We start from the raw sequence: 25,756 nt of genomic DNA, 5'->3' as shown, positions 1-25,756 counted from the left end.
ACTTTTCAAAGCACTGTCACATCCATTATCCCATTTTCCTCCTTCAATAACCCTGCAAGATAATTGCTTTTACCTCTTTTTTTTTTTTAAATCACAGCAATGATGATCTGTACTAAGAGGCAAACATTTGAGAAAAAACACTAAGTGCCTGACTATGGAAGCCAGCCAGACTGCCTGGACATCATCAGCCTGACAAGTTATGTCATCAGAGATGGGTATTTGGGCTAACCGATCCAATCATAATTTGGACTAGAAATGGTAGCTATTTTAATACAAGTGTAAGCGAAACTGTTTTTAACCATGAAAATGACAATGGAATTTAAGAGAAAAAAAAGAGCACTGAAGGGCCAGTTTGTAGAATCCCCTCACTTTCTGGATGTGGCAGGTGTGTCTCGGTGAACTCCCAAGGTCACAGCCAAACAGGTCGCCATCCAAGTAATGTGAGGCTGCTCACTCAGGACTTTTTCACTAATCTAGGCTGCCTCTGACTAGTTAATTTTTGTCTGATGCTATCTTCGCAATTATGCCAACTGAATTCTAACTCTTGTTACCTTGAAGCACTGAGTGAAAAATGATATGGTATCTAGTACTGTGAGGGAGACTTCGGTAGCAGTGTTGCCTTCCAAAAGTGCCTGATGGAAAATGTCTGCTTCCGTTGTTGCAGAACCTAGGATTAAAAAAGGCAATTAAAGCTGCCCAGCACAAAGATTCACACAACAGTTTTGAATGATTTTCCCTCTGAAGACTCAGAGCAAGTCAGAAGAAAGGAGGCCCTCAATGCGTACAGACCAAATGGGTTTCACTGTATTTAGTTCTTAATCAAATAGGGCCTTAGTTAATCAAGTCCATGAATTTTCATTTCGGCTCTGTATCAACAGCTCTGCAACATGTAATTAGGTGCTCACATCTATGGAGACAAGATTTCAGTGATGAACTATGGTGATGTAACTAGGAAATAACGTGGGAGGCATTTTAGGACATGCCGCTAATTATGTGTGCAAAGATGAGAAACCCACAGATATTCATTACATATGGTGGTGCCCTCTGGCCAGATGTTCTCAATTATGCCAACGATATGAGACTGGTTTCTAAATCAGAAGGAAAATAAAGCATCGGGCCAAATGGAGAAAGCAGGTTCATTATATTTTTACAAGTGACAAGTGCAGAGTTGAAAGCTCTAAGACTTGCATTTCTTTTAAAGGTCTTGCATCTATTAGCTGTGGGTCCATCTGCTCAAGACATTTATTTTTATTATTAGTCCTCATCACAAAGTCAGTTTTTCTGGCTTGCTTTTCTGCAACCTCCAGAGGGCTGTATGGAAATGAAAGTTTTCTCACTGACTTTTTATTAATATTTGCTTTTCAGAGGACAGCTGCCATTTATATAGCCCTTTAGTTTCCCCAGCTGGGCAAGAGTTCTCTCTCCTTGTCTTATTAACCATGTCAATACTGCACCGTGTCTCAAAGCCGTATTTACAGTTCTGTGATTTCTGCAGTCAACTCAGAATGTGTAATCTCTTAAAATCATTGAGTGAACAACACTATTTCTAAACAAATATATTAAGATGCTATTATTTGCATTAAAGTTTTACAGTAGGAATGAAAAATCCAATGTAAAAAAATACGACGAGAACAATAATTCAGTGGGGAAAAATTAACTTCTTCGATACTAAACTAAGGGGGTAAAGCAATTACTTAAAAATTGCTGAAAAATCCATGTGGGCTTTTTTTAGATTATATATTCATGTATGATGAAATAAACACACAGAGGTATGCAAATATGTCTATGCACGTGATAATCATTTCCATTCATATTGGTGATTTAAGCCAGGAATTCTTTAAGGTTTAATAGTTTTATGTGTCTGTAGATGGGTAACCTACACACAACTTCACTTACTGTGATTAAGTGTAAATGAACTTTCCAGACTACTAAGATGCTGAAGCCGGGCCTGCATTACTCCTGATCTGTTTCGAAGAGCTGGCATGGTTTGCGATTTTCGGTCTATTCCAAAGTGTTTTGACAGCCAGGCATCATGCACCCTAAAATACATTTTAAAGTTAGGAAATGGAGTACTGAAAGCCTAGATCTCAATATTAGATTTTTTTAAACTAACAAATGAATAGGTTCCCACATAAATACTGTGTACTATGCTCAATATTCTATCAACTATTACTAGGCTTACATGAATTGTCACTGGAAATTGTATGAGGTTTTAATGTCTATGTAAAATAGTTTATACTAGAAGAATATAATTAAGGAATTGAGAGAGTTTCGCTCTTTTCTCCTCTTCCTCCAGAACGTCACCTAAGATTCAGGAGGTGAGGAAAGTCAAGAGTGAGAGAAAGCAGGAACAGGGATACTCAGAGTTACAGTGAGATGGGGGCGAACTTTAGACTCAGATGTTTAAGAATGAGTGCCAATCTAGTGTTTCTGGATTCAAGTTAGACTTGGATCAGAAATTTTTATTCTGTAAACATGTCTATTAGGATTTGCACATTTGTCTTTGTTTTCTTTCATTTTATGGTTCCATTTAAAAAAATTACAACTAGATCATAAGGAACTAAGGAAGAGAAACAGTTGTCTACACTCTAGTAAACAATGGGAGAGCCAGCACGGTCCTAAGCTAAGGCCCATGGTAGCAGTTATCAAACCTCTCCAAGTTCTGGGGAAAGACTACAAATTACCACTTGAATTATCAAATATTAGAATGTTCTACAGACTCATCCATAAACTCCATCCAAGTGGTTTTTCAAAGTGCCATGGAATATGACTTTAAAAAAAGAACTCTATTTGAAGTCCTTCAAGATTAACTCTACTCCTAAAATATATCTAATTGAAATAAGGGGGTAATCTTTTCTGCAAACATTTATTTAAGTACTTATTTCACTAAGATTTAAATAGAAAAAAATTAGAAATAGATAATATATCATGCATGCCCCAAGTGTTGTTGGGGATTTCTACATATCTTAGTAACTGAGGTGAGCACTGACAGATTGCAGATGAAAAGACAGATGAAAATACAGACCTTAAGTTGTCCTCACTTTCCTATTTCCTGTCTTTGCCTGGCTTTCACCCTTTTGCCCTATCTCACCTACTTCACAAAAGCATCTGTTCTAGGATTAAAACCGAAAATCTGTTAATCATTCTAACCACTACCCTTTGGAAAACTTAAATATATATCAATTCACAGTTTAAACTTTGAGTTGACACAAGTCAAATAAATCATGGCTGTCTTACTGTTAACTCAAAATTCATAATTTAGGTTTTACCTGGTCTGATTAAGACTGCCCTCTGGGGGAAGTGAAAGAAAAAAGTAGAAATACAATGGGAATTACCTCGCTATGTTTCTTTTCCCCACATATCTAAAGTGAAACAAACATACTCTAGAAAAGAAAAAAACATGTTAGTAACATATTACCACACTCTGCAATTCAATAATAATTTGAAAAGTCATGTGTTACAAGCATGGCCTATTTAAATATTATGATGATATAATTCTTGGTATACACATAACTACTTGTGGGCTTGCCATATTACACCTATTTTTTAAGTTTATTTGCCACAATTATATCAACACTAAAAAGTCCCATCTTTATTCAATTTGAAAGACCTGCCAATATAAATCATCCTTTGCACTTTATAACATATTATAGTAAACACCTCTAGCACAGTCAGTAAAACCTAAATAAGGTTCTTAAGTCCTAGAAATTGGGGCCATGGCTATTTTATTTTACAATGACATGGCAATGCTTTCTATGATTGTAAATCACAAACACAAACAACAAAAATAGTGAGGAGAGCATACTAAACTCCTACCAGCTTCCACAATGATCATCTCATGGCCATTCTTATTTACCCTCTGCCCCGAACAGGTCTCCTGCTCTTCTTCCATCCTCCCTACCTCCTATATTTTTGGAGATAAATCCCCAACATCATATTAGTTTCATTAGTAAATATTTCAGTATAGTGTAGTATTTTTTAAAAAAATAAATCTTAGGGCCTCCCTGGTGGCGCAGCGGTTGAGCGCTGGGCTGTGAAGCTGCCCGCATACTCTCCAGCGCCGGTTTGATCCCTGGCTGCCGGCGAGGGTCCCACATGGTGCGCAGACATTTCCTGCAGCACCCACTGCTTCCCTCAGTAGTGTACTTCGTCAGTCTGACTGTTCTGTTCCCTGCTCTGGCTCTGGTGAATTCTCTCACCCTCCCGTGCTTCTGACTGTACCCAGTGTTTGTATAAATAAATAAATAAATCTTTAAAAAAAAATCTTAGCTGCTGTTTAGTTTATTAGTATTTTCTATAAAATTTGTAGAAGACTTCAATAAAAATTTCCTGAACTTATTTTTCTCTTTGTGTTTTGGTAAACATGCACATATAATACCATATATGAGTACTATTTATTTTAAAAGTTCTTACACTTTCATACAAGTTTTTCTTTTAGCTTTCAATAATGATATAAAAGTAGGTCAGCATAAAATATAGGACAACTTCCTATCACCTTCTAGGAAGAAAACACTATTAGGTTTCTCCTCAGCTGTCTCGGAATGAAGAATATGTATATATAGTGGATAAAACTGCTTAGCTGTACATAAGAGTACAAATTCTAAATTCCAACCATTTAATCTGCTCCATTAAACCAGCAGCTAGCTACTCCAAATGAATGATTTGGAATAGCCAATGTTACCTCTTGTTCTACAGATCACTGAAAAACTCCTGCTGGTCTATAAAGATGGTCTATTATTGGCTAGAGTTTTCTATAACACTGTGCGTATTCTATCCCCATGTTTTTCTTCTATGTATAGAGAACCTGATGCCAGTTTCTATATTACCAAAATAGCTTAATATTTCCTGATTTATCAGCAAATAGAAAAGAGGTAATATTTTATGCATAAATTAAGTTTCCCTCAAATAATTACAAAGTTTATAAAATAAGTTAACATAACTTACTCTAGAAGTATGAGAATGTTTATAAGCTCCTGAGGAGATACTTTGTTCCAGTAAGTTAAAAGAGTATCTGAAAATGGAATAAATGAAGTGTTAGATATTGAGAATTAGAGCAAATAGCACAGAGAACCCCAAAGTACCAATAACCTAGTTTCAACAACCATCAACTCAGGGCTAATTCTGTTTCATTTATATCCTCTTCTCCCACACTACTGCTCAACATACACACTGTATTCTTTTGAATAAATTCTGAATGTATCATTGAAACTGCAATTATTTCAATTTGAAATTATTTTTATTTACTTTATATTCTTTTCGATGGCTTATCCCAATCTTCATATCATCCCAGAAGATGAAAGTAGGAAAGCAGATCTGCAGTTTTTAATGAACCTCCTAAAATTTTATGAAAGATAGCAGGCTTATTTGCATTATCCCCAAGGGGGTCAAGTACCTCTGCCAGCTATGGAAAGGGCTCTGTGAACCAAAGAGTTTGAAAACTTTCAACCTTATTTAGGGGAAGAGACATCATTTTTTCTTCTTTGCCTTTGGATTATAAACTTCAAAGTCCTACCAATACACAAATCTATGCACACACACAAATATATGGAATAACAATTTCAGATATAAAAGTCCCTTAGATCTATTCCATCACTCTTTTCACCTATTCCTTTTTGTTACTTCCCCCAACATACCTATTTACTGAAATTAAAAGAACAACATTGCTACCATTAACTTGCCATTCCTTTATCCCATTCAGATAAAGCAGGCGAATGGTGTCTTTTATAATTAAGAATCTCAAAGGTACGGCAAGTGTGAATGACCAAACTTCCAACGAAGCTAGAGCCTCACGTGATGGGGATGCAAGATTGGACAACGTTGGTTACATGCAGGGGTGAGCTGGTGCGCTATGTAGGGGGGTTTTGACTTAACTACTTTCAATCTTTAAGACCAAGCGTATTGAGAATTTCCATGATTACCAAATATTGATCAAGGTAAAAATTGCCAAATTGAGGTCAAATTAGATTTGTTTTTCAAACACAGGTCTAGCGGCCACTTCCAGTCCCCCCCTCCCCCAGCTTCTGGATGCTTTCCGCTCGGTGGTTGGCGCTCCCCCAGAAGTCACTGGGTTTCCGGCCTCGCCTCGAAGGGACGTTGCCAGAAACTTCGGTTTCCCTTCTCTTCTCCTGTTTTTCAGTCAAAAATTCGGCGCCTCCTCTCCACCAAAAAAAATCAGGCCCTTCCGTCCATCTTTGAACAATCGTTCCTGCCCTGTGCCCTGAGAGAGCTTCTGAGAAGATCTGTAAAAGCGGTAAGAAGCCCATCCCTGCCACGGCCCAGTTCTAGTCAGCAGCGCGTCCGCCATTTTGTGGTGGGCGCTGTCCAACTCGCGGCCTATCTCAACCGCTGTTCTGTCAGCCAGACATGATGCAGGCTGGGAGCGAGGGTGGAGGAGGCAAGGGCACGGGAGGTGGCAGGAAACCCTCGGATAAAGAGAAACTGCACCTTAGTACTTGTGACTTGTCCTCTAACGAGTTTAAAAAGACCTGGCTAACACTTAAAGAGCTCCATGACAGAGAGCTACAGCGCTTGCAGGCAAAGTTAACCAGCCTGAGAAAAGAGCGATTGGCAGACGGAAGGTGGACGGGCTCCATAGCCAAAATTAAAGAGTTGACAGAACAACAGAAAGTCCTCAATGGCACCATTCATGACTTGCGAGATCAATTAAGTACAAAAGTATGTGACCGCTGTTCAGTGAATGAAACATACAGGAATACACTGCAGCAAGAATTTTACGATATACAACAACAAAATCTTAAGTTTATTTCTGAGCTAACTGCAGAAAGGAATAAGTTAAGAGATGAAAATAAAAGGCTTTCTGAAAGACTAAAATTGCATCAGAAACAGCTTCGCAAGTCTGTAACTGATAGTGATGAGGACTTTGTTCCTACTACTCAAAGAAGGATGCCAGATTATTCACTCCGGGACCCCAGGCAGGGAAATCCGATTCATTTGCCTAGCAAAATGATAAAGCAACCACACACTGAACAGATGAAATCTTCAGGCAAAAAGGAACCCCTGCAAAGTTCAAGCTTTCCACCTCCACTATGTAGTCAGAATCTCTTTGAGGGGCCAGAGAGTTCTTTTCAGAAGACTTTCTATGGCAGTAAACTGACCAAAGGGGGTAGTGGCAACCAGAAATTAACTGCAAATTTTCCTTTATCATCTACATTTAGTCCTCAAAGGGGGTTTGGATTTCAGGGTGCCTCAAAACCTCCTGAAGACAAGCTAAAAAGGAAACAGACCTCCACACAAGACCCCTCCATGCAAAAAGGTGACACTCAGTCTGATTTCTCTTGGAATATTTCTAGTATTTCGCCCGGAGAAAACCCAGCTACTCATGTAGCATCTGAAACTTCCGAGGAAAATATACCTGATTTTAACAGAAGCTTATTTCCCCCTTTTATACAGAGAAGGGAAAGGCCCTCTTTAAATGTATTTCCACTTGACTATACTTTAAAATCTGGTGGGAAAAGAAGACCATCATATATTGTTGCTCGTCCCAGCACTGGGTTTTCAGTGAGAGATGACAGTAGCCAGTCACCTTCCAAAGAACAATCGACTTTGAGTAAGAATCCTAATCAATCTACAAGTGCGGTGTCTACTAAGCCTCAGGTTGATACCCAGAGTTGTACTGTGGTGTCTACAATAAAGAGAAAGGCCAGGGTACAGACTGAAAAAAGGGGGAAGTAACTTTCCTCCCAAGGAAAAGGCTGCTTTTTTTTTTGTTTGTTTTTTTGCAAGAGGACAGTCTTCCTGTCAATTCAGACTGTAACTAATAACCCCTGACTCCTGTTCCATTTCTCAAGATACAATAAACAAGGCAGTAAGACCAAAAACTGTTTGGCAAATGACTGTGAATCTGAAACAGCAAATGACTGCCAGTTAATAAAATACAGCTACAAATAGAGAAGGAAACCCTGTCTTCAGAATAACTCCACTTCCATATTAAATTGTAGAAGTCTACCATCTTTTGTTGAAATTAAGTTGCTGTTCATGAAACAATGAAAAGAAAGCCAAGAGAGGACTTGCAAGGTATAGACTTACTTGATTTCAATATTTAAACACATTCATCATTTAAAAACACATAGAGTGACTAAAATATTTACCGGACAAGACATCCATAGAGAGAGAGACTCAAAAGCCGATATTTTTCAGAATAAAATGAATATGACTTTATAGACTGTGACTTTGCAGATATCATACAGCATGACTTTAAATGCTTTAAAAAATCAAAAAAGCAAGAGCAAGACAAACATAACTAACAAAGACCAAATATTTAGCAAGTGAGGTCAACATTTACAAAAGGAGGAGAAACCGCGGAAATCCTCAAGAAACAAAGCAGTCACGGTTTTCACCCGCAACATTAAAAAAAGCAGCCAGAGACTTGTCGCTGGCCATCACAGTATATGGTAGAGAGTATACAAGTGTGAGTGCGTGTGTGCATGTGTACTGGAATGAAGGAGTGGAAAACCAGTCAGCAATACATCTCCCTATCTTTTCCCCACCTTTCCCCCCCCCATCTTATTTTCTTTCAGTATTTTTTTCATGGGTATGGTGGGCCTCTCTTTTTTATTTTAAACAAATTTATTCAGAGATTTCATATACCATAAAACCCACCCATTTAAACAGCGCACAGTAATTTGTAATACAGTCAAAGGCTGTTAAAATCACCCCTACAATTTCAGAATACTTTCATCACCCTAAAATGAAACCCTAGATACATTAGCACTCACTTTCTACATTCCCCCACTTTTCACCTTGTGGAAAGACAAAATTAGTGAGCTGTGGCTGTAGTTGTTAACTACACCATTTTCTCCTGGAAGGAAATACCACCAGGGCTTGAAAATTATCTCCCTTTACTAATTTTTCCCCCAAAATATGAAAGTGAGGCCCATCACATTAGCTTTAATATAATTTCTGACCTTTACTTTAAATCATATAGTCTTAGAACTTAAAAATTCTAATTGTTTTTCAACTGTTTTATTAATGTACTTTAGAACTTACTCAGATATAGCTACTGATTTATTTTAATGTTTCTCTAGCTAAATAAGTATAAGAGAAGATATAATGTATTGATGTACTTTAGAACTGCTTATTCATATATAACTATTAATTTTATTTCTCTAGCTAGTTAAGTGTAGGCTTATTTTGTTCCTATAGCCTGTGTTAGCATAAGATATAAAGTGTTGATATACTTTAGAATTACTTATTCACATATAACTATTAATTTATTTTGTTTCTCTAGCTAGTTAAGTGTAGGCTTATTTTGTTCCTATAGCCTGTATTAGCATAAGATATAAAGTATTGATGTACTTTAGAACTACTTATTCATATATAACTATTATTTTGTTTCTCTAGCTAGTTAAGTGTAAGCTTAATTTGTTTCTATAGCCTGTATAAGCATAAGATATAAGGTACTGATTACTTTAGAATTCCTTACTCATATGTAACTATTAATTTATTTTGCTTCTCTAGCTTATTTATTTTGTTCTTATAGCCTTCATTAGTACAAAAGAAAATATGAAACAAATAATATTTACTAAAAATTATACCAAAAAAATAGAAAATGAGAAAAATATGATGATCAGAACCCAGGTACTTTTATGTACTGCATTGCAGCATACTTTTTTCTTTTTTGAGGAGAGGAAGAAAAAGGAGGGAATTACATAAATAAGTGTGGTATTTGTGCATAAGTAACCTTTTGATTTTACTTTCAGAGGACATGCGGTTTCATCCAAGTCCTTTGGTTATATTCCATCATATAATTAAAAGAATTTGTAATGCTAATAAATAATACAATTGTAATACAAGGGGGAAACAACAGCCTGAAAGAGAACCTAATACCATGTAATGTGATACAGTGGCACTGCAGAAACCACCATGGCCTTCCTGATCCTCATAATGCCTTCGGCCTTTTTGTTTGATTCTGTTTTTCTAAATCCTGGGTCAATAAAAGTTTTAAGTATTAAAAATTAATTCTGGCATTGTTATTTCTCTTTTTACACTGGTCACTGAATGTATTTCAGTGCTCAGCATGAAAAAAAAAGTTTAACACTTCTAAAAACTATGGCCTTATTTTAGAAATTAATTTACAAAATGTTTTAAAGATTATTTCAGGGTCAAACCTGGATGACTGAAATGAACCTGTTTCAAATTAAAATACAGAAACATTTCAAGGCCAGAGGTCTATTTCTAACATGCACAGTTCTACACACAGATGATGGTCAAGTACTTGCTGCATGAGCCTGTGCATCTGTGAGGATGCACATCTAGTAGAGTCCTTGCTTAATACGCTGGTAACTCACCTTCAGAAATCATTTTTACTATATACAGGTAACACATCAAGAGGCTTCTAATTTCATACTGATCCAATCGGTTATACTGGGATATACTACTTCTTGTAGAACTCTGTCGGGTCTATAATATAAAGAGAGGTCATTTGTGAAATGAAATTGGTATTATAGTTTCCCTTAACCATTTTTTATCATTAGTCCTGTTCGGGAAAATTCCTACGCATAAATCCAAATTTTATTCACAGTTGGAAGTTAAGTGGGAGGAATCCTTTTTACTATTATATCTAATATCACTAATACTATGTTGTGGTCTTGAACAAAATTTATTTTGTTTCTCTAGCTACTATGGCTGTTTCATTCCCATAGGTCCTGAGTTTTAGTAGTAAAAATTTTAAATAATCATATGTGGCTACTCCTGGAAAAATAGCTTTTACATGGAGGAAGAACTAAACTAAGATATGTAGAAGCACAAGAACCCTTTCATTTGAATCTCTCCCTAGAGTTTATTAAAATGCAACTTTTAAAACGGGTCAGAGAATATATCTAAAAATTGGGGCTAATGATACAAGATCATTACGCCTAGAACCCAGTAATATTTCAAAACTAGAGCCTCTAGAAAGTGGTGACCTTATTTTTTTTTAAAGATTTATTTATTTATGCATAGAAGAACTGGGGTGTAGGCCAGAGGTGCAGGGAGTGAGAGGATTCACCAGAGACAGAGTGGGGAGCAGAACAGGCAGATTTACTGAAATACACTGCTAAGGAGCAGCGGATGACACAGGAGAGGTCTCTGTGCCACATATGGGTTAGCTCCCTGGCTGGGGATCGAACTCACCTCTAGCCGTGATAGCACTGAGACTTAACCCCTACGCCACCAGGGAAGCTCTTGACATTTCATATTATTTAACAACTTTTGTTAAGATACCAGTATGTTGGGCCTCCCTGGTAGCGCAAGGGGTTAAGCACCGCACTATGAAGCAATCCACAGCCTCTGCAGCACGAGTTCGATCCCCAGCCAGCCAGGGAGAAACCCACATGGCGAGGCAGACCTCTCCTGTCTCGCCGGCTGCTCCCCTCAGCAGTGTATTTCAGTCAGCCTGCCTGTTCTGTTCCCCACTCTGTCTCTGGTGGATCCTCTCACCACCCCACCCCCCCACGCATCTCTGGCCTGTACCCCAGCTCTTGTATGCACAAATAAATAAATCTTTAAAAACAAAAGATACTGGTTTGTTAAGCATGACAAGATCAGACTTATCTTACATGACCAAAGTAAAACTCATTTCCTAAAGATTTTTACCCTTGTTAAAAACCAGTACTTTCAGTTGAGCTAAACTCAGCTGGGGATATGTGATTACTAAAGTGAGATTTACTAAGAACTTTCACTTAGAACAAAATACCTAGATTCTGAATGCCTGCTAGCTGTGTGACTATTAGCAAGCCATTTAACCATGTGAATGGCCCTTTATTTGCCACACAACAATGTCTACCCTCATAATTCTAAATGGTGTAAAATAGGTACCTAAAGGCTGAAAAGGTACAGTCCGGTGATTGTCAAGGGGTAATTCTCAATCAGCAGCATTAACATTACCTTAGAACTTAGACTACAAACTAGCAGCTCCTGTTCTAGAATGACTAAATCAAAAATTCAGGGGATGAGACCTAGTCACCTATTTTTATTAAGTCCCTCAAGTAATTCTGATGTACACACTAGCAAGTGCCATGACATAGCAGGAAACATGCTGGAATTAGAAAACCTGGGTACAGGTGTTCTGGCCTGCCATAGCTATGTGGCTGTCCTAAGTCACAATCCCAGTTTTCATTTGTGAATTGGGAGTTGGAATTTATTATTGTTAGGGACTCTTCTAACTCTGATTTTATATGATGCTATGATTTCAATAATAACAAGACTTTACTGGTCTAAAATGAGGCTTCTCTGCCTCAAAGCAGACATATTCCAAACTTTCATGATAGGTTTCAAACAATTTGATGCAAGGGTTGGAGAATATATTCTGATGAAGTGATGCTAGGATTGTGAGATCATTCATTTGGGAACCTAATTTTTTTCTTCTAAGTTAATGTCATTACTGTATTACAGAAGAATGAAAGGTTGACTTCATCTTACCAGGCAGTGATTGAAATGACAAGGTACATTAGATATTTTAAACTTGAACCTTCTCTCTCCACAATAGGTCATAATATGCTAGGATTAAAGGACATATTCAACTAGAACCCTTAACGATGAATGCCTTAACCCACATAAACATTTTATCCAACTAGCAGTTGCCAGGACAGAAAGGAGCTGCTAAAACATCCAATCAGGGGATGCTTTTTTTGATTCAAGACAGACTACAGGCGAGTAGAGAGCCTATTACGTACATCAAAAGAAAGATTGTTATGGCCTAAAGCATCACTGGGGTCATCGTATATATTCAGGTTCTTACATGTTCACCGGTGCTGCCCTGATCTGAAAATCCTGTTGCTCCTTCTGGGATGAGGGAACCTCTGGAATCTTCTCTCTTAATTCCATGTCCATTTTGAAAAGACCCATAAGCTGGAAAATAAGCCAAGTCCTTGTTAGCAACTGACCAAAGTATAAAAAAATAAGTATTGGGATAGTTTAAACAAACATATTTTAGGGAAAAGATCTTGGTCATCTAAAAGGTGAAGTTTATGTATTATATCAAAACATCATAAGAAACCAAAAAAATAAAGCCATTTTTTGCCTCTCACATAGTACGATGTATGAAACTATGAGGTTTTCCTTTGAAGTCATAAAATAAAGCTACACAACTTGAGAGATAATTTTATAGATACGGAAACTTGGGTTCAAAAGAAGTGTCTTGTCCAAGAATGGAGACAGGTAAGAGGATAGAAAACTAGTGTTTTGCTCATTATCTTCTACTTTCTTAGCACACCAAGCTATATTTTAAACAAGCTTAGACAAGAAACCTAAGCAAAGAAATGTGGCTGTAAATGTGCATTGGGTCTTAATTAAACTTTAGTAGAAATCACGCTATGTATAGTTTTTATTATGAAATACTTCAAAAATACTGGGAACTACAGGGTACATTTCTGAACAACCAGGCAGCATATAATCTTTAAAGGGCTAATTACCAGTGTCTTTGTCAGTGCTCAGATTCCCTCTATTTGTAGGTGAAGTAAAGCCACATGCGAACTCATCCCTGGATGCCTGTAATACAACATGATACCTCGGTCATTTAAACAAAATTGTACACTAGGATAAGAAATTGGAATTAGCAGTATGAGATGGCAGCCTGATTTTATTTTATTTATTTATTTATTTTAAAAGATTTATTTATTTATTTATTTATACAAGCACTGGGTACAGTCAGAAACATGGGAGGGTGAGAGAATTCACCAGAGCTAGAGCAGGGAGCAGAGCAGGCAGAAGGACCGAAGTACACTGCTGAGGGGAGCAGTGGGCAGCAGGAGAGGTCTGCGCGCCATGTGGGACCCTCCTCCGGTGGCTGGGGAGCAGCCGGGGATCTAACCGGCGCCGCAGAGGCTGTGGGCAGCTTTGCAACCCAGCGCTCAACCACTGTGCCACCGGGGAGGCCCCTGATTTTATTTTATTTTTAAAGATTTATTTATACATACAAGAGCTGGGGTACAGGCCAGAGGTGTGGGGGGGGTGAGAGGATTCACCAGAGACAGAGCGGGGAACAGAACAGGCTGACTGACCAAAGTACACTGCTGAGGGCAGCTGCAGGCGAGACAGGAGAGGTCTGCTGCACCGGCACCCTGATTTTAAATAAAGCTTATGGTGAAAGCTTAAAGTAAATGTCAGTATGGCTTTATGGTGACTTCTCGTTTGAAAAAGTAGGTACTATCATACTGTGGTCCCCATGACTTCTAGCCAAGTGACATAATTCTAGGTGATTGGTAAAAGTGGCATCAGATATAGTCTAGGCCCAGGTCTCTTTGGAACCAGGGTGATGTTAGAAAAGTAGAGGTGTGATCAGAAGCCCTAGATGAACTTGATCTGCAAAACAATATAAGTAGAATATTTCCAAATACCACTGTCATATGTTGTGGAGTAAGTATAAGCACGGGCTTATGTTTATGAAGAAAGACCAGCCAGACCCCCAACTGGGTGATGCATGAGGTGGCATTCACATTTAGCTGACTTACATAATTGGGTGCCACAGGCAATCACATCATCCGGGAAGCTGAGAAGCAGCTTTCTCAGGAACCCAGGACAAATCAACTAGGGGAATTTCCAGTGGAAGCTGTGGAGGACAGTTTAACCTGCCACACACAATGTGATGTGGCCAATGAAAGTGTGAAGGTCAAGTGTGAAGGTGTCTTGGGCCACACAGAAGGCAGGCTGGAAAATGTCCAGTTCTGAGCACCATGTTTTAATAGGGTCTTTGGTAAAATGGAACATACCCAGAAGAGTGTAACCAAGAATGTCAAGGGTTTGGAATGAAAGAGAATAATGAAGTGAAAATACCTGGTCTGGAGAAAACTTTAGGAGGCATGTGTGGAAAGGGTATCATGTGGAGGTGGGAACATGTGTTCTATGGATCTCTAGAAGGTAAATCCAGGAAAAGGGGATAGCAAACCTTTTAGGTCAAACGGGAGAAGGAAAGTTTCAATTATCACAAAAGCCAAAGGGTGTTATGCAAGTGGAGGCTGATCACCTCCAAAGTTCCTTTCAACTCTAAGGCAGGAAGAAAAGCACAGAGCAACTAGGATGGGCTAAAAATGACTCCACCGGGAAGTGTTGAAAGGAAGCTTTTGAGAGAGAGAAGCAAAGGAAAAGATTCCATCCCTGGTGCCCAACATTTTGGAAGTGAAGACTCTTTTATTCAGTTTTCAAGGTGCATAAATATATGAAGGCATAGAGCAGCAAAAATCTTAAAAATCAAAACACTGGGTACAAGGGATCCTTGGTGTTCTCTTGGACTGCATCACTCACACTGTGGTCCTTGGATCAGAAGCTGCCAAAAAATGTGTTAGAAATGTGTGATCTCAAACTCCACCCCAGGGCTAATGAATTAGAATCTAACAAACTCCCCCAGTGACTCCAATGCACATGAAAGCTTCAGGAGGGTTGCTCTAGGGAAAGGTAAAAAACGAGTCAAAGGTGAACTATTAAAAGACTGAGACAAAAAAAAAAAATTGAGATCATACTCTATGACCCCGATTGCAAATACATTCAGCAAAACAGGATAAAATGCCAACAGGAACACACAACTACTTACAGAATTAGGCATAGCCGCACAAGAATACAAGGTATCTCGACCTGCTAATCTCTGTATATTTTCCAAAAGCAGTCCAACAAATGGGAGGTACAATTGTGCTATTTTGGCTTGTTGGTTCTGAAAAATAATGATCAAAAGACTAATAGGTATATGATATGAATATATTACTAATACAGCTGGCGTCGTTATCACTTAAAGAGTACTAGCAGGCTAGTAAGGACAATAAATTAGGGATGCAGGAGTCTATTTATACTTATTACCAAATAAGTAAATTATACTTATTTATCAAAACTAACACAAGACTTTGTTGGTATTTGGAGTTACATACAATACAGTCAAATCACATCCCCCAAACATAACTACACAAAGTAAAAGGGGCAATTTTTTTTTCATAGTATTTTACCAATAAAGCAGATGCCATTAGTTCCATTCTTTAATGCTAGTGAGGCCTGACTTTCAGGAGAGCACTGTCTTGCCCACTGCCAGATCCCCTGTGCCTGGCACATGGCAGATGGTCAGTACACATTAGCTGAAAGAATGGGTAACCAGAAGAAGTGGGGAAAAACATAACGAATTACTATATTAATTTTTAAGAAACATTTTTGGCTGTGATTAAAGCTGTAAATAAAATAATGTGATCTTGACCTACTAAGTCAATTTTAAGACTTGGGAGATTGATACATTTGTAAATCCACAAGTAAAGCTGACTACCAGTAGTCTCAGATAAATTCATTTACTGCTTTTCTCAACAACAAATATACATACCAGATATGTACGCACACTCAAATTAGCAAAAACAGTGGTTGTGATGGTACAAGAACTGCCCTACATATTTCAAAACCTTGTGTGGTTTGGAGATTTAGATAAGGCCACTAGGGCACAATGGTCAAGGTATGAAATACAATAGGATAAACAGTATCTCACTGCTGCTTCAATTAACATTTATTCTTGAGGTTGAATCATTTTTCGTATGTTAATTGGCCACCCGCACATCTTTAGTGAATTTCAGGAATTTTACTTAAGGGACTCACTTCTGTTAACAATGCTATCAATAACAGTGTCTATTACCAGGAGAGTCTGCTTCTGTAGGTTTGGGCTGGATCCTGGGAATGTGCCCCAGATTATATTGATAAACAAAGAAGTTCAAGAACCACAATCTAGTTCAACTTCCCATCCAAGGGAGGAATGGCTCTTAGCTGTATTCCTGACAGGTGGCTAGTTTTTATTTTTATTCTTTTTTTGGAGGTGGGGGGGAAGGTGTCAGAGGGGTGGGGAGAACCAGGACAAGTAGTTTAATTTTAAAATTTCTCCTAAAACAGTCTAGCCCTTTCTCTGGTTCTGTTAGAAAGGACCTTTAACTGATTCACTCCTTATAAGTTCGAACTGCTGGGTACAGCTCTGTCCTTTGGAACCACAAAGAGTAAGTAAGCTTGCACTGTTACGTGGCAAGTTGGAGACAAGTTACCATGAGTCATCTTAATACACCCTTCCAAAGGCTAAATAGCCCATATCACTTTCCTTTATTCTTCACATGGCTTTGGTTTCAATATTTTGCACCATGATGATCACTTTTTAACAGCTGCCTGATTTTCTAGTGTCTCACTTAAGAATTGAAAATCAGAACAGCCTAGTGGTTAAGAGCCCAGTGGGTAAAGAAAGATACACATGAATCCCAGCCCCCCTCCCCCATTACTAGCCACTTGATTTGGATTGTGACTTAATCATGGGTTTCTCTTTGGTAGAATATAAGAAAATACCAAGTGATATTTTCAGGTGAGGGTAACAATAATGATATTAGTTCATGTGAGGTATTTAATACAGTGTCTGGAGTACAGCGAGTCCTCAACAAATTATAACTGCTATTTTAATATTATAGCTTCCAGAAGGGAAACCATTTTATTTCAGGTAGTGATCACTAAGGAATGAGATACTACAGTTCTCTTAAGTGACCAGGAACACAGGAAAAATACAGTCAGTGCAAAAATAGATTAAAAGTCTGCACATAAGATAGAAAATCACCTAATAATCTATTAATCAAACTATGATTAAAATAGCATATATCTATTTGATGGAATTCTATGCAAATTTTTTAAACATGGTGGAGCTAATCTTCAGGATATAACATGGAGTGAAAAGAAAAATGCATCGTGGTCTCATATATGTTACATTTAGGCTTGTGCATGCATAAAATAGAAGTATACATAAGACACTGAGAACAGTAACTGCTTCCGGGGAGATGAATATGGGGGGTGGGAGGGGTGGAGGAAAGGAATGAGAGCAAAGCATTTTGATTTTCCCACCATGTACACAGATTAGTTAAAAAAGAGAAAAACAAAAGGAAAAATGATTTTCCCCAAACCCAAGCAGAAACCGCAGTTCTCTGAGGTGTCAACATCACCTGCAGCTGGTACAGGAACTGAAACTGATATAGACCCCAGAAGAAACGTTAGACAGTGGACATTCTTATTCTGAATAGGGAAAGATTCTCATGATAATTATAACAAGTTTCAGATCTCTGAAAGCAGTTGATGAGTAGCACCTAATAAAGACCAGTGGCCTCCCCAGAATTTCCCTGGTGGAGGAGCTGAGGAGTGAATGGAGGGGGCAAGGAACTTAGTCTCAAAGCAGCCTTTCCATAGGAAGCAGGTTTTATTTTCTTGATTCTATATTTATTTGGGGTCACTTTGGAGAACCCCATAGACATTATGGGGGCTTAAAACTCCCCTCTGCATTCACCTGGCATCATGATTAATAATGAACATGTTCTACTTGAATGTACTTGACAAATAACTTCTTATTTGGGTTACCAGTGTATTCTTTGCACCAAACATGGGAAAGAACATCCCTCTTGTCCAATATACTAGAAGGGAAGTTTTGGTTAACCAGGCCCAGGAAGCAAAGAAAATTCTATTGAAGATAGTCCTCTACTCTCTTAACACCCGTCTAAAGCTTCTGAACAACAGGAAAGGACTTGAGAATTTGCTGACAGGGTAATGACCCTGATAATTTGATCTTTCCCAGTCTAAAATCTCCAACACTCAGATACTGTTTAACTTATTTACAGGTAACAATAGCTCTGTGTGGATATACATATACTGCTCTCAAAATTGGAAAAAGTAAACAACGTCAAATTGGTGATACAAAGCAATACAAATTCCATCAGTAGGTAAGACACTAGTGAAATCCTGTTTTCCTTCTCTTTCATCTGAAGAGGCGGGAGGAGAAAAATACAACTTCCTGCATCAGGGAGGGCAAGTTCATTTTGCTCTTTTCCTGTAAGTCCTCTGAAATCATAGCTAAGGACATTTTCTCTACTTGCATAAGATCCTTTTTTGATTACTAGACATAAGCAGCAATTAACCAGAGCTGGCAATTACTGGCATTTTCAAAGGTTTAACAAAGTTTGGTTGGACTGGATGACTTAAGTATCTTTTCACCTACACCGGTTAACTTGCCTAACTCACTCTCACAATAAAGACAACAGCATGATGAGGTAAACTACAATTAGCTAGGGTATGTTATTACAGTTATTTTGTGACAAAAACAACCCAAAGTGCAGTAAGTCATCAGTGTCATCTTAAGCTAAGGAGTCTGAATCTACTTTACAGTAGAATCATATGAAGAAAACTAAAAAGATTGGTAAGTAAAAACCTCATAATTAATGAAATATGATTGGCTGCAGCTGATAGATATTTTTGTTTATTTGGGAAAAATTGGAATCCTATAGAAAGAGTAAAATCCATCTCTAAATCAGTTCACCAAAGTGATTACAATAAATGATAACAATGTTTTATTGATATTTGAATGCAAAAACAAAAGGCCACATTATTATGAAAAATGTTTCCTTGAGTCACTGGATACCAGGTTAGTTATTCCAAATCCATACAGTTTGCAGTCTCTTTCAAGCCCCTAGGATTTCACGTCAATAAAAATTGAATATATTAATATATGCCAAAGGTGCAATAAATAGTAACTACAGCTGTGGCCTTCATAGACAAAATGTAATGTAAGGGTTCTAGTCACACCCACATCTTTTCAATAAGATGAAGAACTTCATATTACATATTCTATATGTGACATACTTAGCCTGTCTTATTAACCACTTAATAATGAATATCATTAATTTAGAAATATATTTAAAGATATATATTAAAGTATATATCTGAAAGAGCACCTATAATTTTATATGATTTCCTAAGTCATAATTAGTTTATGTAAACAAATCATGAAGCAGTTATGTTATTTTCTAAATCTGATTTGGGGAATCAGTGTTTTTCTTCAACAGTTAACTAGACAATATTTTTAAAATCTAACCATTTGAAACCAATTTTATTTGTAAGTTTTTACCAATGCTCATATTATGCCCTTACTGAAAATTTCACCTTTAATGAAAATCTTGGCAGAAATTTACTAATGTGTCACTGATGAGCGTATGGACACCCTTACCTTGTGCTGGTATCTAGTGTCAAATGCATGTTTTATCAAAAGATTCTTTATGACAGAGATAGCTGTATATCTGATCTCATAATTGTCCTGAAGAGCCATGGAGGTTTCCCTCAGAAGTAGGCCAACCAAGAAGTGATGCTTGCAATACTCATCTGACAAACTGTATTCAAGATTTGAATCTGCGATACAATGAAATTTAATACCCATTTAACAAAAACATTCAAAAATTAGCATTCAAATAGTATATTATTTAGTAATACTGTGATCATGCTAGCAAGTGCTATTATTTGATTATGATGGACCTGAACAATTCTTTTATCATACAGAATGAGCATGCAGACTTTTACAAGACAAGAGCACTCATCATTATGGGTTGTGTGATTGCCTGGATGATTTCATTTCTATTAGTAACACAGTCCCCAGATCCTCCCCAGCCCACCCCCCAAGATTTCTTTCAATGCTTAGATAAGCACCTAGAACAAAAGGATTCTACACTTGGTAATGTCTTAACACATTTTTCTATGTCTGAAGAGATTTAGTTATAATTACAAATCTAAGTAACTCTATTCAATACTTGATTTCCTTATCTGTTTATACTTTTCAAGTAGGAAAAGGAAGAGAAACTAGACAACTGACTCACTCTAGCAGTATGAACTACTAACTGGTTTAGTAAATGTGATATATTGACCCGAATAGAACGGGATATAAAAACAAGAAAAACAGCCTCATCATATTCTAATTCATCAACAAACACAAATCTCTTCTTTTACAAAATCACCACTTTAGAGTATGGGAACCATGTTTGCTCCCTTTCAGATCCTTAGTCCACTTTAAATCCCCCTGCTAATATCCTGACTGGGACTTGCTCACAACTACTCTGAAGGAACTGTGAATAAGGTTAGTAATCTCTGCATTAGAGCTCTACTATCTTCATTTCCTCTTCCACGTTTCATTTCTTAGACCACTGGTTAACAGCTGTCTTCTATTATTTTTATAGCCTCTTTAGTACTTAATATAATGTTAAGTATTCAGTTAGGGATTAATAAATGCTGTTGAGTAGTCAGATTTAATCCTAAATCCTGATGATCTGCCTTCCTTTTCTTTCCCCTAACTACTTCAGTGGTATCAATAACTAATGGGCAAAGTATTTGAACTACACAAACTCAGAATCTACTGAGGGGTTGGTTGAATAGGGGTGCTACTAAAACTACTGCTCAGCAGATGTGCCCCTAGAGACCAGAGCAGGGGATGTTCTTCCTGCCATTGGTCTTGCTTTCTCCATGAATCCCAATCACTTCTATGCACAAGGGCCAGTATTGACTAACCCAGCGGGCCTGATGAGGCCAGATTTTGCAATGGTCTTTACTTCAGTAATTTGAATAAATCCAATACAGTAGCTTCTCCCACACCTTGAAAATTATGGCCAAGCAGTCATTAAGCAGGATCAGAGAGAAAGGAGGCAAGCCTGGGAGAGGCGACACACTTAGGAGAACATACCCTCCAGCCCCCACACTGGCTGAGCAGGAACTTGTTTTCCGAGGGCGGTATTTTAAGTTGATTTCTCTAGCAATGCTCAAGCTTATTTTAAAAGTCAACACACCGCCTCCTATGTTTTCTTGGCACATTAACGAAAGCCTTGTTTGGGCTAGGGAGGATTTGAAAAGCAAACAAAGCCCCCATCCATCTTAGCCATTCATCAAATAAATTTGTTTTTAAAGACAGAAAACTTCTTTAGAGTGAACCGAGTTAAACCTACCTACTGAAGTCAAACGGTCCACCGCAAATGAAAAAAAATCTAATTAATATATGAAAAGAAAAGGGACAAATAAAAAACACAGTAACATAAGAATAGTGCTACACAACAAAGCATTCAATAAAACTAGCAATGGAGATAACTGAAAGCATTTCATAAAATTAACATATATATTATTACTGTTTGCCTCTATACTTCTGATACTCCATTCATTCACGCACTAGTATATTTTTTTTAATTTAGTCTTAAAAGACCCCAAACACTACTATGAAGAGCAATTTTACTAGGCTCTGACAATTGTATTTAAGTAGCAACCTATGTAATACCTGATTTCTTCATATCACAATTCTACCCCTGACATTAAGAAGGACATACAGAATGCTATGAATGACCTTATCTTCAGAGAGTACATTCTGAAGTTACTTTTAAGTTGACTAGCTTCATTAGAAAACATCATGCTATGCTAAAACTAGCAAGAAAAAAAAAAAGGAAAAACACAATTCCAAATGGTGGAAAACTCAAATGCGTACCTTGAACTCGTTGAAGTTTAGGTTTTGCAAATGCCATGGGCAAGTTCAGAGGAATGTAATGTTCGTGATTACAAATGGTTTGCAGAAATTCAAACTTGTGTTCAGCCAGAACCTAAATGGAAATAAATGATCCATTAATTCATATTTAGTAAGCATTAATTTTCAAAACACCAGTGTTTGGCAATCTAAGCATATCCTGAAATGTGACCTGTGCAGGGAAGACTTAACACAGATGGCTCAAGACTGCTCTCCTTAAAGAGGTCTGCCTGCAAAGTTGCTCTTTGGCTGGCATTTGGGAAATTGGATTTTGAAATGTTCCCTATGTAAGGCTGTACCTTCTGTGCCAGCCCAGACTATTGTATAAACACTGTGATTTATGATGAACATCTGCTTTCCTTTCCTTTCTGAAAATCTGGAATTTTGATGAGCTTCCAATATGAAGCCAGCCCCTAATAAAATCCCTGAAGTCCAAGTCTCAAATGGGCTTCCCTGAACAGAAAGAGTGCACAGGCCTGGCTGCATTCTCACTGCTGGACAGAGGGAGTATGCTCATGGATGGCCACGGACCCCACTTGATACCTTTTCCCTTACTCATCCAGCTGTGCATCCTTACTGTGTCAGTGTAGTGAGTCTTAGCCATCGGCAGGGTTATATGTTGAGTTCTCTAACTTGGTAGTCTTGACAGACCTCCCCACCTCAAGACACTCTTTAATATTTCCCACTTTGACATTCAGCCATATGATATGAAATGAAAACAGCAGTTTCAAATCCACTAGGAGGATAAATGCTTCGCTTGGTCACAGGCTATAATGTCTGCTGTCTACTACAGTCATACTCTATGGCTTACCTTAGGATCTTTGGGGCTGAATCCAGATATATAGTCATTTATCAAATTGAAAACAAATCCTCTATCCATTAGTGTCAAGCAGCGCTATAGAAACCAAAGCAAAATGAACACTTAGTTATATAATTCAAAAAATCCGTCAGTGTAAGTTTTCTTGTTTTTAACTTTAAAATGTGTTCCATGTTAAGGGGATGCCATTCTCGCTTTTATACATAATAGAATAGCTTTCAGAGTTTTGGGTGATCTCAAATAAACAGATAAAGGACACGTAACTTTCATGAGAATTGGGACTCAACTGTATAATGTTCAAAGTAAAAAATTATACACAGAAATATGTGCATATGTATATATGCATGTACATAAATATATACACATATGTTATATAGACACATAATTTATTCAGCTATGCTGCCTTATTTGGGGGGAGAATAAAAGCTCAATGTGAAGCAGTGAGCTCTTAAAAGTTGGGTTGGCCTATGCAAGCACTTCAGACCAAAAGGAAAGAATTTTGGGGGTCCTGCGAAGTCCTGGCCTATGAAACCATTTTTCCTCTGCAACACTTCTAATAGTTGTTCACATTTGCCTGCTATCACTCTCCCATTTGAGGCTTTCATTAAACATCTTTGGTGTTCCTCCTGTATGATTTCATTCTATGTGGTACATAAAGCAAAAACATGTGAACTAAATAAAAAAAGTCAATTTTTAGACTGTAAGACCAAAATAGTGGCGAGCAGAAGGGAAGGGCGAAGAGGAGTGTGTCAGTTGGGCACAGGGCTCAACTGTCTGAAGAAGGGAACTGGACTCAGTGATGAACTCAGTGTAGACACATGTTGATTTATAACTATGTACACTGGAAACCTAATGTTATAAACAAATGTGACTTCAACTAAATACATAAAATTTACCCCTTCCCCCCTCACAAAAATATCTTTGTTGTTTTACCATTGCTTACAAACTAAAGAGTAAAAACCTTAGCCTGGTGTTCAAAGCCTCCCATCCCCTGGCACTGGGAAACTCTGCACAATGCATTTCTTGCTCATCCCTAGACAATTACTGAATGCATGAATCTCATCTTTTTGCTCATGGACCCTCTACCTGCAACAAGTACCCTTAACTATTATCTTGGGTAAACCTGAACTGTTCTTCTAGTCTCTGTCTACACTGCCTGGTCATAATCCCTCTTTCTTGTTTCCCTATTGTATTTTGTTTGTACTTTCTGTTTAACAGCCTTTACACTTTATCTTGTATATGTATTTGTTTTTTTTTTTTTTTTAATAGAGGCATGTTTTTCATTCATTTATTTATTTTGTTTGTTTGTTTTGTTTATACATGCACTGGGTACAGTCAGAAGCGCGGGAGGGTGAGAGAACTCACCAGAGCCAGAGCGGGGAGCAGAGCAGGCAGAAGGACCGAAGTACACTGCTGAGGGGAGCAGCGGGCGGCAGGAGAAGTCTGCGCGCCATGTGGGACCCTCCTCCGGTGGCCGGGGAGCAGCCGGGGATCGAACCGGCGCTGCAGCCGCGGGCAGCCCCGCAACCCAGCGCTCAACCGCTGCGCCACCTGGGAGGCCCATATCTTGTATATGTATTTGAATGTGATTACAGAGACAGCCTTTCACATCTTTGAATCCTCACATTAGAAGACAGATATTTTTTTGAATTGAATTAGGTAAATACTGTTGTTAAATCAACTATGTTTTCCTCCCTTTCCATAGTAATGTTCAACTTCATGTTCAAGAAACTGATATTTTACATTTCAGATAGTCTCATCCTTTGTTTGCTTTAGAAAGATATGTGAATATTTGGCTTTGTAATACCCAAAAGCTTATGTAAAGATGTTAAAACTGAATTTTAATTCTGGCAAAGAGAAGTCTTACATCGAAAAACCTTACACTGAAGATCTGAGACCTAGTTGTGAATTTTTAATTAAAAAAACAAGGCTATGTTAGACACTAAAACTGCTTGAATAGATTACTGACCACAAGGTTCTTAACATATGACTGATACAAGATGAAGAGCCATGAAAACGAGGGGAATGGTTATTTACTAAGTGCCAATCAAATCCATGCCTATTCTCTGCAACAAATTAAACACTGCCTCCTTTAGAGAACAATTGCATTCTTGTATTGTCCCTTACATGTGAAATATAACAATGACAAATGTGCTTTCATAAATATAGGGGTTTCTGGTATCTCTCAAAATCATCTCATCAAAAAAATGAACACTTCATTTACATACATCACATCAACAGTCTGCTTTAGTTCAAGAGTTGCAAACTCTAAGATCAATAGGGTTCAGAGGAACAATTTAAATGCATAACAAAAACCAGGGTTACTGGGCCACCCTGGTGGTGGAAGGGTTTAAGTCTCAGCACTATGAAGCTATGGGCAACCATTGCAGCACATGTTTGATCCCCGGCAAGGGAGCTAACTAACCCACATGGCGCAGCAGACCTCTCCTGTCTCGTCCACTGCTCCCCTCAGCAGTGTATTTCAGTAGATCTGTTTGCTCTGCTCCCTACTCTGTCTCTGGTGCATCCTCTCACACACCCCACCCCACACACTTCTGGCCTCTACCCCAGCTCTTATATGCATAAATAATAAAATGAAAATTAAAAAAAAAAATCAGGGGTACACTAAGAAGTAGTGGGGATTATGGCAA

The 25,756-nt window shown here is 37.9% G+C and overlaps 1 protein-coding gene across 1 annotated transcript in view; it reads right to left on the bottom strand.

Annotated features, from left to right (window-relative positions):
* DOCK11 (dedicator of cytokinesis 11) overlaps positions 1-25,756 on the bottom strand; it is a gene marked incomplete at both ends in the record, with an annotated part of 174,457 nt that overhangs the window by 40,195 nt on the left and 108,506 nt on the right. The window contains 11 exons of the mRNA XM_084259069.1: positions 552-667; positions 1,897-2,039; positions 3,336-3,383; positions 4,945-5,011; positions 10,308-10,419; positions 12,737-12,846; positions 13,410-13,485; positions 15,524-15,640; positions 19,970-20,148; positions 22,253-22,364; positions 23,100-23,183. Of these exons, the coding sequence (XP_084115195.1) occupies positions 552-667; positions 1,897-2,039; positions 3,336-3,383; positions 4,945-5,011; positions 10,308-10,419; positions 12,737-12,846; positions 13,410-13,485; positions 15,524-15,640; positions 19,970-20,148; positions 22,253-22,364; positions 23,100-23,183 (1,164 nt within the window). The remainder of the gene's footprint in view (positions 1-551; positions 668-1,896; positions 2,040-3,335; positions 3,384-4,944; positions 5,012-10,307; positions 10,420-12,736; positions 12,847-13,409; positions 13,486-15,523; positions 15,641-19,969; positions 20,149-22,252; positions 22,365-23,099; positions 23,184-25,756) is intronic.

This window comes from Talpa europaea (genome assembly GCF_964194135.1).
Source record: "Talpa europaea genome assembly, chromosome: X".
NCBI classification, from domain to species: Eukaryota; Metazoa; Chordata; class Mammalia; order Eulipotyphla; family Talpidae; genus Talpa; species Talpa europaea.
The sequence above is the reverse complement of the archived record's forward strand: the minus strand, read 5'-3'. Positions and strand labels throughout refer to the sequence as shown.